This window comes from Hemicordylus capensis, chromosome 6, assembly GCF_027244095.1.
Source record: "Hemicordylus capensis ecotype Gifberg chromosome 6, rHemCap1.1.pri, whole genome shotgun sequence".
NCBI lineage: Eukaryota > Metazoa > Chordata > Lepidosauria > Squamata > Cordylidae > Hemicordylus > Hemicordylus capensis.
The window spans coordinates 132796160-132818649 of NC_069662.1; the positions used below are offsets into that span (position 1 = coordinate 132796160).

General features: G+C 38.7%; 1 protein-coding gene across 6 annotated transcripts in view; it reads right to left on the bottom strand.

Annotated features, from left to right (window-relative positions):
- The window catches only part of ANKIB1 (ankyrin repeat and IBR domain containing 1), a 130720-nt gene that overhangs the window by 79860 nt on the left and 28370 nt on the right, over positions 1–22490 (bottom strand). For 5 of the 6 annotated variants that reach the window (XM_053262329.1, XM_053262328.1, XM_053262330.1 and 2 more), the window contains exon 2: positions 14840–15103. In XM_053262329.1, the coding sequence (XP_053118304.1) occupies positions 14840–15027 (188 nt within the window). In that variant the 5' untranslated portion in view covers positions 15028–15103. Of the gene's footprint in view, positions 1–14839; positions 15104–15789; positions 16261–22490 lie in introns of those variants that run through there. The other variant, XM_053262326.1, reaches the window with a different exon arrangement.

Consider the following 22490-nt stretch of genomic DNA (forward strand, 5'->3'; position numbering starts at 1 on the left):
CTTTTTAAAATTTATTTTTATTCAATAAGACAATACATAAACATGAACAGTAATACTGATACATAATGACATCCATTAACCATCCTTCCAGATATGTAAATAATTAGATGGAGGATGACTAAAATTATCTTGATTGTGAACAGAACAAAATCTGACCATATCATGAAAAAATTGTTAAAATTAGCTTGACCCACTTGAAGATGAATAATATGGGTCAGTTTTTCATATATTGTTTGAATTTTATTTATCTTATTTATTTGTTTTTTCTCTGTGTAAACCACCCTGAGTCATTTTTGGAAGGGCGGAATAGAAATCAAATAAATAAGTAAGTAAGTAAGTAATACGCCACATAGACTGATACCAAGATGTCAAAGACATGGTTTTATGCTTCCAGTATTGTGCAATTGATAATCTAGCCACAGTTAACTTGAAAACTATAAGATCCTTAGACAATAATGCCAAATTAGCTTCCAAAAATACATTTAATAGAGCCAACTCTGGTCTCATATCTAACCTCTGTTGTGTAATTTTATCTATTTCTAAAAATACCTCTGTCCAAAAGCAGAAAATAGTGGGATAAGACCACCATAAATGGAAGTATGTTCTCCTATTTCCACAGCCGTTCCAGTATAGCAGGGACAAATTCTTATTAATGTGGGACAATCTAGAAGGGGTCAAATACCACCTGAGAGAGAGCTTAACAAAATACTCTCTAATTCGGGAAGAGGTAGAAAACACCAGCTTCCATTTCCGTATTCCTTTCCATTGTGAGTCGCTAATAGTTTGCCGTAGGTCATTTTCCCAAGCCAACTTAAGGCCAATTAATGGATCAGATGATTGAATTATTAAAATCTCATATAATCTAGAAATAAGGCCCTTAGACTCTTCTAAAGCCTTTAATATTAATTCCTCAAACATAGTCAAATTCCTATTAGCCTGCTTAACTATATCAGGATGTAAAATAAAGGACTGAAACTGAAGAAAATTTAACCAAGAGTAATGCTTATTCATAAACTTCTCCCAAATTGGTTCTAAATCAATTGGCTTATCCAAATAATAAAAATCCTTTGATCTATTTACAACACCTCCAAAGACACCAAGCAATCGAGAGGGTGAGTCTAAAGCTGGAAATCTAGGATGATTACAAATGGATAACAAGGGGGAATATGGGGGGGAGGGGCAAAAATGTTATGCCATTTCCCCCAGATCTTAAAAGTGGTTCTTAAAAACGGATTTATAACAGATTTAGAACTCTTAACAAATTCAAATATCAATACTAAGTTGTTAATATTACCGAGATGTTCTTCAGGAACCTCCATCTTCACTCAGTATTTAGCTTCCGGGTCTACTATTAACCAAAGAATATCCCTAAGATGCGAGACTTCATAGTAGGCCATTAAATTTGGAACTCCAATACCACCCTGTTGTACTTTCCTATATAATACATTGTTACAAAATCTAGATCTTTTCCCGGCAAAAATAAAAAGATTTAAAATCTTTTGCCATCTACCTATAGTAGATTTTGAAAGTTTAATTGGCAGCACCTGAAATAGAAATAATAATCTTGGAAGTAAATGCATCTTTGTGGCAGCTATCCGACCCATCAAAGATAGCCTAACACCTTCCCATTTCCTGATTTTCCTTTTTATTTGACTGATAACTGGAGAATAATTCAATCTTTTGTGATAAATCTGTGATAAATCCATTGATATAAATACCCCTAAATATCAAATAACTTTAGAAATTTTAGAAACCCCTAAGGATTTTGCCAAACAATCTTGAGATTTAGAACCCATTCCGGAACACAAAAGCTCTGACTTAGTCAAATTTATTTTCAAACCAGCAATTTGTTCAAATCTTTCCAACTCTTCTTGTATGGCAAAGATAGACCTCAAAAGGTCCGTCAAAATTAATGCAATATCATCTTCATATAGATGGATTTTATGCTCTACATCTTTTATAATAAGGCCCTTAATTATCGAATTATGTCTGATGGCTTGAGCCAAAGGCTCGATAGAGAGTATAAATAATAAAGGGGAAAGGGGACAACCTTGTTTTGTGCCTCTTAATATGCTAAAGGGTTCACGCCAATTATTGCGGATGATTTACAATAAAGTTGTTTAATAAGGTTGACAAATCCTGTACCCATTTGTAATTTCTCAACTAATTTAATTAAGTAAGTCCATTGTAGACAGTCAAAGGCTTTAAAGATATCTAAAGTAAGAATAGCCAGTGGAGACTCCCCCGCCCTCAACAGTAATTAATACAGTATAAAATACGACATATAGGGTCCGCAATCTGATGTCCCTTGATAAAGCCAGTCTGATCAAGGTTTATATACTGAGCTATAAAATTATTCAAACTTTTCACCAAACAGGCTGTGAATATCTTAAGGTCTTGGTTAAGTAAAGCAATGGGTCTATAAGATTCTGCAAGTTCTTTATCCTTATTAGCTTTCGGAATCATTACTAGTCTGGAAAATCTCCACGACTCAGGGATCGAATGACCATCTAAAATAGAATTTAAAAGAGTCACAAGTCGAGGAATCAAAATATCCCCAAACCTCTTATATATTAAGGCTGTAAAGCCATCAGGGTCAGGAGATTTCTCAGATTTTAATCCTTTAATAACCTCTTGCAACTCTTCTACTGTAAAAGGTGCATTTAAAACCATACTATGATTAGCACATAAAGGGGACATTCCTGTGTTGTTTAAGTACAGTTCTATATTGCCAGTTTCGGAAGCATCTGAACTATATAGATTAGAATAAAATTTTACAAATGCGTCACAAATCTTGGTGGAGTGAGTAACTTTCGTGCCATTAGCATCTTTAATATAGTCTACCAGATTTCGTTTCACCTTTCCTTTTAACCTATTCACCAATAGCTTAGAACTTTTATCACCAAATTAATAAAATGTCTAGTTAGTATAGGCCATGGCTGAGGCAACTTTCTGGCATTCTAAAGACTCCAGCTCTTTCCTTATCTGTAGAAGTTTCCTATAAAATTTCCTAGAGCCAGTGGCTTTATGGGTTGTCTCCAATTCTCTTATTGTGGTAGTAAGAATATTAATTTGTTCAACATTTTTCCTTTTAAAATTCGAAAATTCTCTAATACATTCACCCCTTAACATAGCTTTCATTGCATCCCAAATAATCGCTTTAGACTTATTTACATTCTCATTTTGTTCAAAATAATCCAACAACACATTATAAAGCTTCTCATAACTATCTGGTTTGTCCAATAACACAGGGTTAAACCGCCAAATTGGCAAATATAAATGACCGTTCAAAATCTGGAGAGAGGCAACCACTGGGGCATGATCTGATAAACAGATTGACCCAATATCTGCTGTAATAGCTGATGACTTTAAAAAATCAGAAATTAAAATATTCGATCCTTGAATAGGATTTAAACCTAGAGGAATAATAAGTATAATTCCTAACAGATGGATTAACTTCCCTCCAGACATCTATAAGAGAAAATTGTCTAAATAATTTACCTAAATTGAACTGTTGTTTACATAAAGGCCTTCCTAGTGAACTTCTGTCGAGTCCATGATCAGCAACCCAATTAAAGTTGCCACCAACTATTACAATACCTTCACTAAATTTTTCCAATCTGGAGAATGTTTTTACTAATATTAGGACAATAAAGAGATACTATGGTGTAAGTTGTATCATTATGATTGCCTTTTGATAAAATATATCGTCCCTTTGGATCTTTCTTAACTTTTACCAGATGAAGATCAAAAGATTTAGTGAGTATAATTGCAACCCCCCTAGCCTTAGATGTACCAGGGGCCCTAAACTATTGTCCCACAAGAGGGTGTCTAAACTCATCCTTTTTATCCAGTCCCCAACCATGTGTTTCCTGTAAAGTTGTAATTGCAGGGTTCTCTTTAAGCATCGCTTTAAGAACCGTCTTTTGTTTTATTGGGCTTTCTAGACAGTTAAGAACATCACCTCCTGTCACTTCTATCTGACTCAGTTCTTTAGCCTCCGTCTCTGAAAAGTAGGAACAGGTATATGCTCAGTATCCTCTGCCACGAAGACAGATGCAAAGAACTCATTTAGCTTCTCTGCAACCTCCATATCCTCATTAATAACCTTAATAACCCCTGCTAACTGGGCAAAGAGGAAACTTTTAATATGGTGATTCTCTTTATTTAGCAGGGGGAGAGTAATTGGCCCTATCCTCCCCCAGCACAGTACATCCAGTGACTGTTGCTGGTGTCTATCTTATGTTTCATTTTAGATTATGAGCCCTTTGGGGACAGGGGTTCATCTTATTTATTTCTCTATGTAAACCGCTTTGGAACCTTTTGCTGAAAAGCGGTATATAAATATTTGTTGTTGTTAATAATCCCTTTCACTCCCTCATTGTCTAACGGTCCAACCACCTCCCTGGCAGGTTTTCTGCCTCTAATGTGTTTAAAGAAGCTTTTGTTATTCCCCTCGATGCTTTTAGCTAAATGCTCCTCAAACTCTCTTTTCACCTCCCTTATTGATACATTGCATTTCTTTTGCCAGAATATGTGTTCCTTTCTGTTCTCTTCATTTGGGCAGGCTTTCCAATTTTGGAAGGATGTCTTCTTACTCTTTATAGCTTCCTTGACTTTACCTGTTAGCCATGCTGGCATCCTCCTGGTCATGGTGGTATCTTTCCTCCTTTTGGGTATACAATCTAACTGGGCTTCTAGTATGGTGGTTTTAAGTAAACTTCATGCATTCTGCAGTGAAGTGACTCTCCTGATTTTCCCTTTCAGCTTTCTTTTCATCACACTCCTCATGTTGGAGAAGTTTCCTCTTCTGAAATTCAAAGTGTCTATGTTAAGACTTCCTTGGTGATTCTCTCCCCGCATGTATGCTGAATTTGATCTCACTATGGTCACTGTTCTCTAAAGGGTCCATAACACTGACGTAACGCAACAGGTCCTGGGTGCCACTCAGGATTACGTCCAAGGTTGTCTCCTCTCTGGTTGGTTCCATGACTAACTGTTCTAGGGCACAGTCCTTCAGTGTATCTAGAAATTTGACCTCTTTGTCATTACCTGACTGTGAATGTGCCCAGTCTATGTGTGGGTAATTGAAGTCACCCTTTATTACTGCCCTGCCTCTCCTTGACGCCTCTCTGATTTCCTTCTGCAACTCTCAATCACCATCAGTGTTTTGATCCAGATGCCTCCTTCAAACAAGGTGGCATCCTGTCCTCTCTCAGTGAGGTATCAATGATATCAATTAGGCCAGCTACAACAACCTCCCTGCAAGATGAAAGCAGCCATACTGGGCAAGGATCCAAATAATAGGTGGTAGGCCTTACCGCTCCAAGCAGCTTGTCTACATCCTCAGAAGTCACAAACTGAAACTGATCCTATCTAATCTTGCAAGAGGGATTGCTGGACACCTCCCTAACTCGCCCTGCAGAAATAATGGAGTCCTGATCAATCTGGATACAAGAGATTTTATCTGCAAAGAACTCATTGAATGTGTCACAGTGAGACACTGTTTCTGGAAACAAATTTGAAACAGAAGGGTCTTGAGTTAAACCCCTAACAATCCAGAACAGCTCTGCTGGATGAAAACTTGTAGACACAATACAAGCAGAACAAAATCACAATACATGCAGAATAAAATATCTATCACAGCTCTAACAAACCAAATACAAACTGAGGCATTTTCCATTTACAAACTTTTAAATAAAAATAATATTTTCAGAAGCCTCTTCCTTGCTTCCACTGAACCTATTTGATAAAGCCTGGCAGAAATCCTAATCAATGCTGTCTAGGCTTTATGATATTAGAGTACGTTACATTTCCATTTCAAAAATTTAATCTTGTAATAACTATTTGATAATACATGGCATAATCTAATCTTACTTCTCTGACTCACTGAATCAGGATGAAGTGTATCTCTGTTTTAGATGATGGTGTGCACCAATGTTTATAAATACCGGAAGCTTTATACATAAGATACTCCTGATAATATTAATGTTTCCTGGTAGCTACTAATTAGAATCTATGTGCAACACACAACATTAAAGCAAAAGGGCATGCTTGCCCACAGTATAAGGCGTGCCCAGAAGAACATTATTTCCTAACTAGGCTGGCTTAATTAGGCCCTTGTTTTTTCCATAAACATCCGCCTTTGCCTTGTCAGGGGAGATCGACTGCTATTAGAGAAGCAAGGAACTGTTGCTTTAAAAGGTTAGCTTCTCCCTCCTCTCAGGGAGCATGGCACAGCACGCCCCACAGCATACCCCTCCATCACTTATGGTTCTGACCACTAGTAGAAGGCAGCTTCATTTCTTCCTCAAAATTCCAAGCAGGCAGAGATGTAACTGTATGAATCTATCAACGGCTACTAGCCGGAGGGCCACCTCCAGCCTCAAAGGCAGGATGCCTCTGAGTACCCGTTGCGGGGGAGTAACAGCAGGAGAGAGGGCATGCCCTCAACTCCTGCTGTAGGCTTCCAGTGGCATCTGGTGGGCCACTGTGTGAAACAGGATGCTGGACTAGATGGATCTTGGGCCCGATCCAGCAGGGCTGTTCTTATGTTCTTAATGCATTTCTTCATTAGATAGTGTGTGAACCAAGCCTGAGTATCAAACGGCACCTGTGACATACTGGGCTTTTGTGCTTTTTTCACTCTTCCATAAAACAGGAGGAAGCATAATTGTCTATGCACTTATCTCAGCACTGGTCAACACAGAGTGAGTGCTGAGCTGAATCACATGAGGCCTTGGTCAGCCCTACCTCTGAAAGTCTTTTGGAGCTATGCAAATGAGAAACCATATACTCATGGTCTCACTTTGCAAACATTTTAGAGTATATACCACCCCGCCCAATCCCTGGACTGTCCAGGCCAGTTCTAGATATGTGACAACCCAAGTCCCATGTGACAAGCTGGTGTTAAAGATGGGTACTGAGTCTGAAAGATCAGTCCCTACCACCTTACTTATGACTACCGTACTGAATAAAGAAAATAATTTTTCTTTATTCTAATTATCTTCCAGGCATCATTACAAGTTCTACAAGACTCTAGCCTTTTTGCAAAACATTGTGCCTTGCCTTGCAGCTTTCTCAAAATTTGTATGCTCTGTTCAAAAATGTTTAGCTTTATTTGCTGCACCTAACTCTTTATTTTAGGTAGCTGTGAATGGGTCTCTGATTTATGTCAACAAATCTATGTCTGCTTTGAGATTATAGCACATTATCTCCCCTTATTTAGTAGATCTAATACTTACATATATAAAAAATCAAGCAATAATATGAAATGTAGTTTAGCAATTCATTCACAGGATATTACAAACCTCTGGAACCTATGAGAAACTAAGGTAGATAAGGCATGCATAAAAATACCAGAATTCAGGACAGCAAATCAGATCTATAGACATAGTGAAAATCCAAAAATAGAATTTAATCAACCTACAAATACACTTCAATAAAGAGGGAACTGAAATTCAATAATTGAATGAAATTGAATAGATTTCATAAAATCCATTTATTACTGGTAGGTATCTGACAGTCAAAATTATAAATACATTTATGATGGTGTTGATCTTTTCCATATGTTGTGGCAATACAGTATCACAATGCCCTTTTGAACTAAAGTAATCTTATAACTTTTATTTCCTTTCATCTTGATCTAAAGATTACTTCAGGTTATTGGATGATATCAGAGAAAAAGAAGTTTCTTATTTAAAGATTATCTGAATAGGGAACTGATTATTTTTAAAGCTTAGAAAGCAGCCAACCATTACATCTTAGCTATTTCAGACCTCAAAGTTATTAGCATTTGGTGTAATGGCATACAGAAGATGTAATCAAAATCTGCTTATCAGTATCTGGTCTCCTTTTATGAACTTTCTTGTTAATGGATACCTTATTTTGCTACCACTTTACATTATCCTAGTTGTGAAATAATGACAGTTTTAATATAGATTTCTTGAAAAATAATTAATGTAGAACACAAATGATGAACTAGATGGATTGAGCTTCAGTTTATTATACCTCATCCAGTGACTCAGTGGCTGAGCATCTGCTTTACATGCAGAATGTCCCATGTTCAATCCCTGGCATCTCCAGGTAGGGTCGGGAAAGACTGTTTCCTGAAACCTTGGAGAAGTTGCTGCCAATACTGAGCTAGATGGACCAACGGTCTAACTTTGTATATGGCAGCTTCCTACATAACTGAAAAATATTTCAGGATCCAATGAATGTTCTCGTATACATTAGATATTTTATTTAAGACATTTGTCCATACTTTCTATACAAATGTTTTAGGCTCAAGTGAGTTATGTAAGAGATAAAACAGTTAAAATTACATAAAATATTAAATTAGACTCACAAAAACAGGAGTGCTCTACTAAAGAGTGACTTTAAAGGCAAAGGGCAGCACCTGAGGTGAAATTGCTAGCAGTTGCTAGCTAATAGCCAATCCTAACCCTGTACCAGCTCCTTGATCAGTTAACAAATAAATTAGATGGTAGTGTCTGGAGAGCCACCTACAATCTCCAGTTGCTTAGGAAGCTATTTGTTTTGTAGTGTTTTTCCCCAGACCAAAAATTGTATCATTTTAAGAATCACTCTGGGAAACTAAAGCTAGGAAACTTCCCCAAAGGAAACCAGGGAAGCTTGTACCTTTCTTCATTTGTATATCTTTCATTCTAAGAAGTCAATATTGCCACAAAATTCTAAATATATGCATAACAAGCTGGATTGAAGGGCAGTTTCCACAGCATAGTAAGAAAATATCACTATGACTCATAAAGAGAGTACTGTGAGGCTTTGGAACGAAGGGCATATAAATGAGAACAATTTTTCTATCATATATACTGTAAGTAGGTTAAAAAAAAAAGAACTTTCAACTGGGAGATGTGGGTTAAAGCCCCACCACTGTGCCTTTTCATCCCCAGCACAGTTTCCCTCTTCAAACTGGAAGTATTCATGACTTACCAAACATGGCGGTTACAAAGAAAAGGCAAAGTCAGGATCTCCAGGAGACTGCTGTGTAATCTTTTCCCCTAGAAAGTGCCTCCAAGGCCCCCCAGCTACTCTTTAAACCCCTCTAAGATCACTCATGAGGCAGTTTGGTGATTAGGCACAGTTTCTACTGAAGAATCGACTGACTGATAAATGATACTGCACAGAGCTTCACGCAATTTAGAAAGGGACAAAAAATAATAATACTAGTTTCCTTATGATAGAAACATGCTTTATAATGTATTAAGCCTACAGTGGGGTTGCACAACTCAAATCACCCTGAGGGCTACTTTTACAATTTCACTAACTCAAAGAGAACAACTCTGCTACATTAACCATGGAAAGTCATGTCTGACAAGTTTAATACCATTCTCTTTTAATCTTCTTTTCTATCCGCTTGCTCGCTTGCTCTTCTCCCTGTACACTACTGGAACTCTCTCTAAACCACTCTCCATTAAGACTCTGTTCTTCTCTGTCTCCACTCCACAATGTGTACCATAATATGCAACACTGCACAAGGCTTTCAGTCTTCCAGTAATTCACTTCTGTGGAATAGTCTTGGAAACAAATCAGTATTGACTGGTTGCAATTGGCTGGAAAAACTGTCATAAACTTCAATGTCTTTAATCCAGGGAAAGGACAAGCAATGCAGGCAGCTTTCTATCCCCATTCCTGATGGGTTTGGGCAGGCCTTAGACAATTTCCATAAAGATGTGAGAAAGGGTCACAAACAACAGGTACTGAAAACTCCCAGAGGGACTGCAAACAAGGATAGAAGGGCTTACTTTTAAAAGACCTGAAATACACAAAGTGCTATCTCACTTTTCAATCTCTTGTAAATTGGAGGCTGCTCTTAGCAGGATTATGAATAATGGCACTAATTAAAGCAAACTGAACACTGACTGAATGAACAAGAAGGGTTTTCAAAAAGAAAGAAAGGTAGAAGTTTCCATAAGTTCAGTGGGTCACACAAGTCATATAAGATATATTCAAAGAATTGTTGTTTTTTCTTACCTAATTTATTTACTGTGCAAGAAATCTCACACATCAACGTTCTTTAACGATGTGTATTGCAGCGTCTTCTTTTTTCTTTCCAGTTAACTGACATAAACTAATAACAGTCAGTCCATATAATTGTGCCTGCAGTTTCTCAAGCTAATGCTGAGGTACGTAAAGTAAAGTAAAGTGTGCTGTCGAGTCAATGTCGACTTCTGGCAACCACAGAGCCCTGTAGTTGTCTTTGGTAGCATACAGGAGCGATTTACCATTGCCTCCTTGCGCGCAGTATGAGATGATGCTTTTCAGCATTTTCCTATATCGCTGCTGCCCAATATAGGTGTTTCCCATAGTCTGGGAAACATAGTCTGGGAAACATACCAGTGGAGATTCAAACTGGCAACCTCTGGCTTGGTAGTCAAGCCTCTGGTGTGCCATTAAGTGGCTCTGAGGTACCCTGTTTCCCCGAAAATAAGACATACCCATAAAATAAGCCGTAGCAGGATTTCTAAGCAGTTGTGCAATATAAGCCATACCCCGAAAATAAGACATAGTGGTGATCTCTCCTGGCTCAGTAGTAGGCTGCTTGCTGAAGCTTTTCCCCATCCCCCTGCTGTGTGTGTGGGGTGAGAGAGACCCACAGACAGGGGCGTAACGATACCGGTAGGGGTGGCAGGCTGCAAGCTGAGGCATACGGTAGAGGGAAGTATGGTAAAAAATCTCCTCAGAAAATCTCCTCCTCAATCTCCCCTCCTCCTGGCGCGGTTGTGCGGGAGGCGGCAAGAGTACGCCGGGAAGTGACGCCGGGCCTCGGCGTCGCTCTGCGCACTGGAGGGCGGGAGTGCGCAGAGCGACGCCGAGGCCTGCCGTCTGGCCCGGCGTCGCTTCCCGGCGTACTCTCGCTGCCTCCCGCCATCGCCGCGCTTACTCTCGCCGCTGCCCGCCACCACCAGGAGGAGGGGAGATTTTTGAGGAGGAGATTTTCTGAGGAGATTTTTACCGTACTTCCCTCTACCGTATGCCTCAGCTTGCAGCCTGCCACCCCTACCGGTATCGTTACACCCCTGTCTGTGGGTCTCTCTTACCCCACACACACACCAGTAAAGCTGCTGCTCCCCAACACTGACCAGCAACAGTCTGTGGGTCTTATATGGATCATATGAGAGTTATGACGATGTTCCAGAAGAAGATGACTTAACTATAATTGAATAAATGTAGATTGTTGTACCACACTTAATAAAAATAAGACATCCCCTGAAAATAAGCCATAGTGTGTCTCCTTGAGGAAAAATAAATATAAGACAGTGTCTTATTTTCGGGGAAACACGGGTACTTACTGCATCAATAACTACATGTGGAATAGTCAGTATCAGCAGAATCTATTCATCTCAGCACATGAGAGCAATAATCACACAAAGCATTTTCCATAATGCCTCATAATAGTGGTATTTTATGAGGGAATATTATTGGAGTATAAGTAGCACATGATTAACAAACATTATAAGAAAATGTGAGTAGAGGTTTTTAAAGAGCACATATTTAAGAAAATTGGATGATAGAGTAAATTAAGCATGCACATAAGGAGGGCACGGGAGTCCTTGTGCAACTCCCCCATTTGCTTGAGAGTAAGTGATGTGCTTCCGATCTTACCGAATCTGTAAGAAACTGCCTACCAGGCTGTGTAGTGTAATGTTTAAGGACTTTCTTGGTTTTACATTCAGTGCATGACTACTTAGAAGTAAGCACTGTTGGTTTCAATCAGATCTTCTCTCAAGTAAGTGTGTACAGAATTGCAGCCTTAATTAAAAAGACCATCTGTTCACCCAGGCTTTTAACTGATACTGTTTTTATTGTTTTTAATGTTGTTTTAGAATATTGTTTTAAAATTTTTTAACTGCTGTTTTTAAAATTCCTTGTTTTTGTTTTTAACTAATGTTTTAATGTTTTATCTTGTTGTAAACCATCCAGAGATGTAAGTTTTGGGCGGTATAAAAATATGTTAATTAATTAATTAAATGCTCAGAGCAGATCCACAAAACAGGAAGGCAGACAACCAACTTTGGGTGGATATAGGAAGGCATATAAAGCAGGGGGAGAGCAACTGGCTCTATTCAGCTAGTACAGCCTCTCTCCAGTGGCTGTTGCTGGTATTTGGGGACATTTCTTCTTCCTCCTCCTTTTTCTATGTAAACTGCTTTGAGGACTTTTTTATTGAATTGGTGTATAAATAATAGTAATGTGTCAAGGACTAGGGAGGGTCTTATGCAATGGAGTTTCCCTCCAATAAAGAGGGAAACTTTGCCCTGCTAACTGGGCAAAGAGGCACCTTTTACCATGGTGTTTCCCTTTATTTAGCAGGAGGAGAGTAACTGGCCCTATCTACCCCCAGCACAGTACCTCCAGTGTCTGTTGCTGGTGTCTATCTTGTGTTTCTTTTTAGAACGTGAGCCCTTTGGGGACAGAGAACCATCGTGGTGTAGTGGTTAGAGTGCTGGATTAGGACCGGGGAGACCTGAGTTCAAATCCCCATTCAGCCATGATACTAGCTGGGTGACTCTGGGCCAGTCACTTCTCTCTCAGCCTAGCCTACTTCACAGGGTTGTTGTGAAAGAGAAACTCAAGTATGTAGTACACCGCTCTGGGCTCCTTGGAGGAAGAGCGGGATATAAATGCAAAAATAGTAGTAGTAATAATAATAATAATAATAATAATAATAATAATAATTTATTTATTATTTCTCTGTGTAAACCGCCCTGAGCCATTTTTGGAAGGGCGGTATAGAAATCGAATTAATAATAATAAGAATAATAATAATGAAAGAAAATGGGAGGTGAAAGGGCTGAAGCCTCCCTTAACCTATCCCACCAAATACCTCCTCACTACAAGGGAGTCCAAAAGTGTGAGAATAAATGAAGGGCATTAGGACCCAGAAAACACTGGCTGGACTCCAGCTTCCAGGGAGCAAACATGCATGAAAGCAATGATGAGTGCCCCCTCCTTGGTGATGAATATTAAAGGGAAGTGAGGGGCTGTAAACCCCGACTGATGCTATGAATTGAAGCTCATCTCTTGCAGTCTTCTCCTCCTTTTCTTTTGTGACCAGGTAATTTACCAGGAGGGGGTTGATAACAGGGGAGGAGTAAAGGGGACAGGGAGGGTATCTAGAGCTTCACAAAAGGAAACAAAAACAAGGTAAGGCCTTTGAATTAGCTCTAGCTTAGGGTTGCCATATTCTGGCTCTCCAAACCCGGGTGTATAATTTGCATATTATGTAAATGGGCTTGCAAATAATTTGCAGATGAAAATTAGCAGCTACACTTTCCAGTTGACTTGTATTTGCTCTGGATATCTACCAACAATAGTTGGGGAACATATCTTTGCCTGACCATTTTCCTTGACATATTGACAGCAGCAATAGAACCAAAAAAAATGCACAGCTTTTTAATTAAGGCTGCAATTCAGTACAAACTTATTTGAGAGAAGATCTGATTGAAACCAACAGTGCTTACTTCTAAGTAGGCATGCACTGAATGTAAAGTCAAGAGAGTCCTTAAACATTACAATAGACAGCCTGGTAGGCAGGTAGTGATTCACTTAAAAGCAAGCTATCCTCTCAACTGCCCAATAGAGACCCCTGTTGATAACAAACAAGGCAGCATTCCTCAGGAGATTACTGTATTTGTGAAAATGAAACCCTCTCAGCTAGCCTCCTGTGCTGCTCTTCCTCTCTTAATCCAAGTCCAGCGGTTGAGGAGAATAGTGACTGCACATTTTGCTCCATAACTCTGCTTCTACAAGGGCTAGAGCTTAGCTTTTTAAAAAAAAAGAAGAAAAAGCTGAAATCCAGGTGAATCCAGTTGGGCTAAGCAATCCGGGTGAGATGCTTAAGATCTAGGTGATACCCAGAATTCCGAGGGGCAAGGCAACCCTATTCTAGCTTCTTGTGACAACAGAAAGGGAATTTCAAGTAGTTTCAAGAAGTAGTAGTAGTAGTAGTAGTAGCAGCAGCAGCAGCAGCAGCTTTATTTCGGTACATGACCAGAAACAAACTTTAAAAAAAAATAAAAGTATACATGTCTAATAACTGAATTTAACATTAATTAAAATTAACATGAAACAAAAACTATCCACCAGTCCATAACCAACTAAATTTAAAAAACCAACTAATCAGTAATATCTAACTTTAAAACATATCTTGTCTAATATTACAAACTGTAGCACAAAATTTTGCAACCTTAATATAAATTTCCAGGCAATTTCAAAGCTTAACTCACTCTAAATGATTATCTGAACAAGCCCTTAAATAATCTTTAGCTCAAATGACAAACTGTATGCGTGTGAAACAGTTGCAAAGTAGACACATCTAGCACTAGAGAGTAATGAGACAATCAACGTGCTGTGTCAAACACTGTAAAAAAACACATGAATAAGGGATTTCAGGAATTAGTTGTACACACAACATTTTGTGACAGAAGTGAAGATTAAGTAACTCTTCTAAATAACTAAATGCTGTTATAACAGTGACTGGGTTCCACAGAGCTATTTTTGACAAGCCTAGGGAGTTGGGCATTCCCCACAGAATTTTTTAAAAACTTATTTACCTTCAACAGAAGATCAACCCATGCCATATCAAGAATTGAAATTTTGGAGAAATAAGCCCAACTTCCCCTTAGGCACACAAACTAATTGCACTATTTTGTGGATCCTTGCCATAATGCAGATATATTATAGCAAGCAAAAAACCAAAACAAAATGTAAAAGCTTGTGTATCAAAAATGCTTCTATAGAAGACTCTAATGTTGTAACTAACCACAAATTACAAGACTAAGCATATCTAAATACACTATACAGCAATACTCACCCTAATATTCGGTGCATCCCATGCCTAGCAGCATAGTGTAATGGAGTATTATGCTGGTAGGGCTCACCATAAGAAATATTAGGATCCAGGGATTCTTTTAGTTGAGGGTTACCCTCATATATTTGACAGGCCAAATTTTCATCTCCATTTATGAGTGCTTTGCGGAATTTAGTAGTTGTATTTCCCATTTTGTTATCAACGGATTGGTGCTTTTCTGTTCTCCTTCAATCACTTGCTGTGTAGGTCAGCAACATGTTTTACATTCTGAAAGAAATGAACAGTATTTCAAATAGTGTTAAAGATTCTATATTAGGAATTCATCCAAAATTGATCAAACCTAAATCACAATTTCATGTGAATTATGCCTGCCTTTATTTGAACAGAAAGAAATTCCTCTAGCTCTCTAGTCCTACATATTTTAACTTTTGCTCTGTTAAACTATAACATCTTTACTACATAAACATAGTAAAACATTATTTCCACAGACACACTTTGGACCTTAACTATTGGGAGGGGGCGGGGAATAAAAATACAAATAGAAATCATGCAAGATAAACCTCAACCTGTAGTATTTTTATGGTAAACTAAAAATACAGCAAACCAAATTAAACCAAACAAAATACAGCAAACAAAAAAGTTGGTGGTGGGGGAAACCGGCATTGAAGTTAGAGACAGATCTGCGACTGATAAAGTACTTCAAATATAATATATATATAATATATATATATAATTGTAAATAATGTGCTGCTTAAATCATAGTGAAGTCTCCTTCAATCACACAGAAGCAATGTTTACCAGTAACTTCTGTGTTATGATTAGAAGTTCTTCCTCTGTAGAGAAAGATTTCAATATACAATGATGAAATCTTCAGCATTAATCTTAATTAGGACTGCATGGAATTTTCATGGGAAAGGCACTTGTATAGGCTTGAAATGGTATTTGAAGCTTACCTTTTTCATGATTATGTCATAAACATGAATCCATAAATATTAATGTGGCTTAATAGCTAAGCTTACATCGCTATCTCGACCTCTCCCTACTCACACATGCACCAAACTGTCCCTTAACTGACACATATGCACCAAACTGTCCCTTTGGCTTGGTAGACAATGATTAATTTCTATGAGAAAGTGGAAATATACTACAGATGTATCTGAGCACAAGCAAAGTGACATTCCCTTTCCATGGACAAGATCAATCTTCTCCTTCCCAAACAGAATTAATACAGGTTTAAGAACAAATAGTATTTTTCCCCTGTGCTAGTCTGAATTACTACACACCTCCTTCTAGAAATTAAAACCTGCCCCTATCTCCCTAGCAGCTCTACCACACATCACAAGAACCTTCCTTCCCCCAAAAGATCCAGTTCTGTATTTTACATCCAGCAGCTCTTCACAATTAAACTACTGCTTTCTTCCTCCTTCTCCTCCAAACTTTCCAACTCTCTTGACATAGGCAGGTTAGGAGCTAAGAAGGCTAATGAGCATACCGTTTCCTCTTCAAAAGAAATCCACTCCAGGTTTTTGTGCCCACCCACGTTCCCAACAGCAGCTCTGTTCTTGGAAAGTTATTTCTTTAAATCAGCTTTGGAAGACAACTTGGAGGGAGTTAGTGCAAAATCTGCCCTCCTCCCTTTTCTGGGCTGGGAAACTGCTGCATATAGAGTCTGGTTTCTCATACAGCAACACAGAGAAGCGCACATGACATGACCCCATCCGCATGCTGCTACTTCCATTTTTACCTCAGACTGAGAGAGAAAAGTCCCTCTCCTTGCCACTCCCAAATTGCCTGTGAATAAATTGCCTGTGAAAAAGGGAGAGGTAGTTTCTTTCCCTTCTGCGGGGCTTTTGCAGGAACAAACATAACAAGAAAACACAGACTCCTTCCTCTCCCCACATAATCTAGTCTTGATGTGTCTAGCTCCCACCCAGCAACAGTGAAGAGGAATCTTTCACTGGCCAGATGGGAGGGGCAAAGGAGGAGGCTACTGGGTATTTCAAAGCCTAGTCATGATGTTAAATCAGAGTAAGACAGGAATTACTACACTCATTGTGAATAGGCTACCAGCCGATAACAGGTCAAATATTACAGCTCAACAGTGGCACCACAAAGCCAAACCAAGAGTGAGAACAATGAGGGGAACCCTTCCCCTCCAAACAAGTTCTGAAATGGGGTGGGGGATCTCATGTTTATAGAGAATATAGTGCACTCTCCCCGAGCTTGCCTGAGTCCAAATTTAACCTTGGTCCTTCAAAGTCTGTTAATTTATCTATTAGGACTCATACTTCCTTAATGGAGCAACATTTAAGCTCATAACTTTGTGTCTGCAGACAAGGTTTCTGCGAATGCAGTAACTATCAACCGGATTGTGAAAAATATATTTATTCTTCTCCACTCACAATATATCTGAGGACTGGTATGAAACACTGCACCTTCTTCGATATAAAAGATATGAATCGAAGGGAGTTTTAATTCACAAAGCATACATTTTAATAGGCCAGGGAGATATCAGATATTTGAGAATGAGGACACTTTATGAGGCTGATACTTAAGATAGATAACCATATGCTAAACAATATATGATTTTAAAATGACTTGATACAAAAGTGAGGTTCTGGAATCAGAAAATCTACGATTTATGCACTAATTAGCAATGCTATAAATTGTTTAGGGATGTGCAAAAAATTTCGGGCACAGAATGATCTGTGCCCGAAACGAACAATTCCGGGTGATTCGGGGCCGAACCGAATCACCCCCGATGTCCCCGGATATTTTTCGGGCACGAGCCGAATCACCTGAATTTCGGACCCGAAAATTCGGGTGATTCGGTTCATGGTTGATTTTTGGCAATTTTTTTAAGTTTTAGTGACTTTGGGGAAGTAAATTGATTACTTCCTCATATTCATAGTAAGTGTGAAAAAGTGAAAGTGGGGTCATGAGAGTTGTTTAATTGAAAAAAATCTCATTTGCTATGATAGAATGAGAATTCACACCTCAGAAGTTTTTTCTGAGGTGTGAATTCTCATTCTATCATAGCAAATGAGATTTTTTTTCAATTAAACAACTCTCATGACCCCACTTTCACTTTTTCACACCTCAATTACTATGAATAATATGAGGAAGTAATCCATTTAGCACACTTCACCTTATGAAGACAAACCTCATAAATTCACTAAAATTCACCCCTCTGCCCAATCACTCTGAAATTGGGGACGGGTGGTAGTCTCCACCCATTAGGCACTATCTACCAGCCCACCCCACTCCTTTGGGGCAGATCCACTTACTGCCCCCAATCTGCCCCAAAGACACCCAAACTTCAAATATTCCCAAAAAATCAGCCCTCTGCCCAATCCCCCTGAAATTGGGGTGGTAGCCTCCACCCATTAGGCACTACCACCCCACCCCACCCCACTATTCTGCCCCAGGCCCCACTTTCTGCCCCAATCTGCCCCAAAGACATGAAAATTTCAGAAATTTCCCAAAAATCAGCCCTTTGCCCAATCCCCCTGAAATTGGGGTGGTAGCCTGCACCCATTAGGCACTACCACCCCACCCCACTCCTTTTGCCCAGATCCCATGCTATGCCCCCGAACTGCCCCAAAGTCACTAAAACTTAAAACAATTCACCAAAAATCAGCCCTTTGCCCAATCCCCCTGAAATTGGGGTGGTAGACTCCACCCATTGGGCACTACCACCCCACCCCAAAATTTTGCCCCTGGGCCCCTTTTTACCCACCCGAATCGATTCGGATTTGGATTCGGATTAAATCCGAACCGAATCAAGGGTGATTCGGGTGACCCAGATTCGGGCACAAAACAGAACAGGGGTGATTCGGTTCGGGTCCGAGCCGAATCACCCGAAAACCCGAATTGCACACCCCTAAAATTGTTTCTTAAATGCTTCTGATTATTCCTAGTTTAAAAATCAGTCTTTTTGGTTATTCCTCAGTAGTTGTTTTAAGAACCAGGTACATTTTGAAAGTTTTGATGTTGAGGAACTGTACACGAATGTAGATAATGAAGGGGCAAGAGATATGGTTTATTTAATTTATTAATTTATTCAATTTCTATACCGCCCTTCCAAAAATGGCTCAGGGTGGTTTACACAGAGAAATAATAAATCAATCAGTTGGATCTCTGTCCCCAAAAGGCTCACAATCTAAAAAGAAACATAAGATAGACACCAGCCACGGTCACTGGAGGTACTGTGCTGGGGGTGGATAGGGCCAGTTACTCTCCCCCTGCTAAATAAAGAGAATCACCATGTTAAAAGGTGCCTCTTTGCCAATGGTTTTTGGAAGAGAATATGGTTATTGGAAGAGAATAGTGATGTCATTGACAAATGTGGTTTTTCTATTAATGACATTAATGCAGTGATTACTGAATGCCTGCAATGTAACACCTTAAAGTTTGATGGAAAGTATTATGTGCAAAGACAGGGGCTAGCAATGGGTAATAGATTAACACCTTTACTGGCTATTTCATATATGAATACCATCAAGCAAAGGAGCATCAATTCTGATGTAATTTTGTATAAAAGTTACACAGATGATTTGATTATTATTACTTCTACAGAAAAGCAGGCAGATGAAATATTTGAGAACTTGAATATGGGGGCGAGTGTAAGACTCACGAGGGGAAAAACCAAGTGAGGAGAGCTGGCTTACTTTCCTAGATATGGAAATTAAATTTAAAAATAATCATTTAGAGACCAAATGGTATAGAAAATCAGCCAAAAAGGACATTTTATTAAAGAATCAATCAGCACAACCCAAAACAGTGAAAATGAAAACTATGAAAAATGTGATAAAGAAGGCAGAGGATGTTTCCACAGCTGAACATCAAAAGGAATCTAGAGAGAAAGCTGAAAACCTAATTAGGAAGAATGGGTATGAATTGCCTGTTTTAAAGAGCTGAAAAAGAGCATTACCAATAGATTTACATGGCAAACCCAGAGAATCTTGGAAGGACAGGGAATTAAGGTGAATGTGGTTTGCACAGCAACAATGACACTTAAACAATTGTTAGTTAACTCTAGACGGTATGATAGGAGATGTGATGTACAAGATTGTGAAATTTGTGAACAGGGGGACGGAAATTGTGGAAAGAAAGGTACAATATATAAAATTCAATGCTTAGGTTGCACTTCATTCTATATTGGGGAATCTGGCAGGTCATTGAAAGATAGTTATAAAGAACGAGCAGATATGAGGCATTGTGCAAAGAGAACGAAACCCTGGTCATTGCATATGAGGATTAAGCATGAAGGCCAAATGGTGCCCGCTAAAATATCTATTTTAGGGATTGAAAGGAACCTACAAAGAAGGAAAATAAAGGAAGCATTATTTATAGAAAAACTGAGACCTGACATTAATGCTCGGGAGGCACTGGCCGATGCTATAAAGTTTATAAGCCTCTGAGAAGAATCAGGCATTTCCCCCTTCTCACTCCTCCCCCACCCCATCATCTCTCCACCAGTCAGGGAATTATCACATCTAAGGAATTTAACAGCTGGGCAGCCAAGGTTTTCATCTGCGCTTATTTGTTTTACTTAACTGAGGATGGTGTATCACACCTAAACGTCTTATGTTTTTATGTTTACCAACGTTTAGCTTTTCTTGGTGTACACAATAAAAAGGTCTTTTTGTTGAGAGTTTGGAGTTAATATGCATCACCAACATATCGACTTATTCGGAACCAGATAATTAAGAATCCGACAACTATAGAGAAATTGCTTGATACACTCTTCTTTTGTACATTTCTACTGACTCGAGAATCTCCACTTTTGTTCTTTTAATAAAATGTCAAATCCTAATGGTTGCAGAGATGAGTTTGAACAGATTATGGAAAAAGTTTCTGTTGTAATTCTTTCTACCAACTAGTTTCCTCTCCACCAGTTAGATAACAGGTGTCTAATGAACACTTCTTTTTTTTAAAAAAAACCCTATTCTTACAGGGCCCAACCATTATTACAAACACAACAATGAAAATCTGACTATGAGCCAGTTCAAACAAAAAACATACATGTTTAGGGTGGGGAAGAGCCAATATGTGCCAATATCTTGATGTCCCTAAAGGACATCCCGATGCACTTTAATCACATGAGAGGGACATTCATCTAAATCGCCTCTCCACGTGTGTGTACAGAGGCACTTTAGATGTTTGCTCCTTCATGCAATTAAAGGATGTCCCGGGCCGACAGCACATTGGGATGTCCTTTAGTGATATCAGGGCAGACACGTCCCTGCCCTGGTCAGGCAATGGGAATGTTGTTCATACGAACTGGCCCAATATAACTTATGGTTGGTTTTTTGTTTTAAATATAAAGAAGCTACAATTGTTTTTAGTAGTTGTTAAGAAGATTTAAAGTATTTGGCTCAAAAATCTTACTTTAAAATAATGCAGACTGCAGATAGAAATAAGAAAAGGCACAGGAAAGATAATCTAGGAAACAGAAGGCAGAAAAAAGGATGAATGCCTGGAGCATGAGCACTCTGATTAGATTATGGAACATATGGCTAATTAGCCTATCACTGACAATAAGCTGTACATAGGGAAGCAAAACTTCGGCAGAGGTGAAGGATGAGAAAGAAAGAAAGAACAAAAGGATGCAATATCCATATATTTGAGGGCTAGTTTACATGATACCAGAAGTAATATGTGACATGCAGCTTGCCACATAAATACGTGTATTTAATGCAGGCAAGTACTACATCTTACAGTATTCACATATAAAAACACAATGATGAAGCAACTCAGCTACAATGTTTTTTGAGAAAGATTACTGACATCTTTACAAAACAAAACAAAACTTTTTAAAAAAAATTTAAATACTCAATCAATACTACAGATATGATTGGAAAACTAATTTATATGTTACGAAAGTTGTTTTAAAGAATGCTCTGAAAACAGAACCCTCATAGTAGAATTTTTAGGGAGAATGCATACAAAAACACTCTCTAGAACACTAGAATACTTCAAGGCTAGAAAACCTGACTTCAAATGTTTTAACTAAGAAGATGCCATTACTTATGGTAATGCTGTAATAGTTTCCTGCAGGAGGTTGAATCAGCCGATTTCCAAGATTTCCTTCCAAATCCAAAATTATTCTACTTCTATAGCAATACAATAACCATTTTAATATGACAGAAACTGCAGTTTTTTCATGACTGAAAAGATATTGTAGATATTCCCGGTGGGATTTTTCACTTATTTGATTGAACAGCAGGCCTCTATGCAATATTAAAAGCAGCTTTTGAAACTCCTCTCAGGTTCAAAAAGTTTGCTATCTGGCATAGTGGACTGCTGTCTGAGAAACACAGTGTCAAAGGCCCCTTTAGCATATGCAACTAGTTGCTTAATTTTTAGGATCTTGGCCAAATGACTAAGATGTACACTGAAAATTGTGTTTTCAGGTTTAGATGTGTGTCACTATTGTATACATCTGTTTTAGTTTCAAAACCCAAGTTCTCACTCAAGCACATCATTATATATGTAAGAAACATATAATTAGATATTACCAAACCCCGGGCGGGGGGTAATGTGAGGGGATTTGTGCGGCAAAAACATGCTTTGCAGGGGATGGATTGATGTATCCAACCTCCTGCTCAGTTCAGTAGGTGATCGAGAGATTTGCAGGCACAGTAAACTG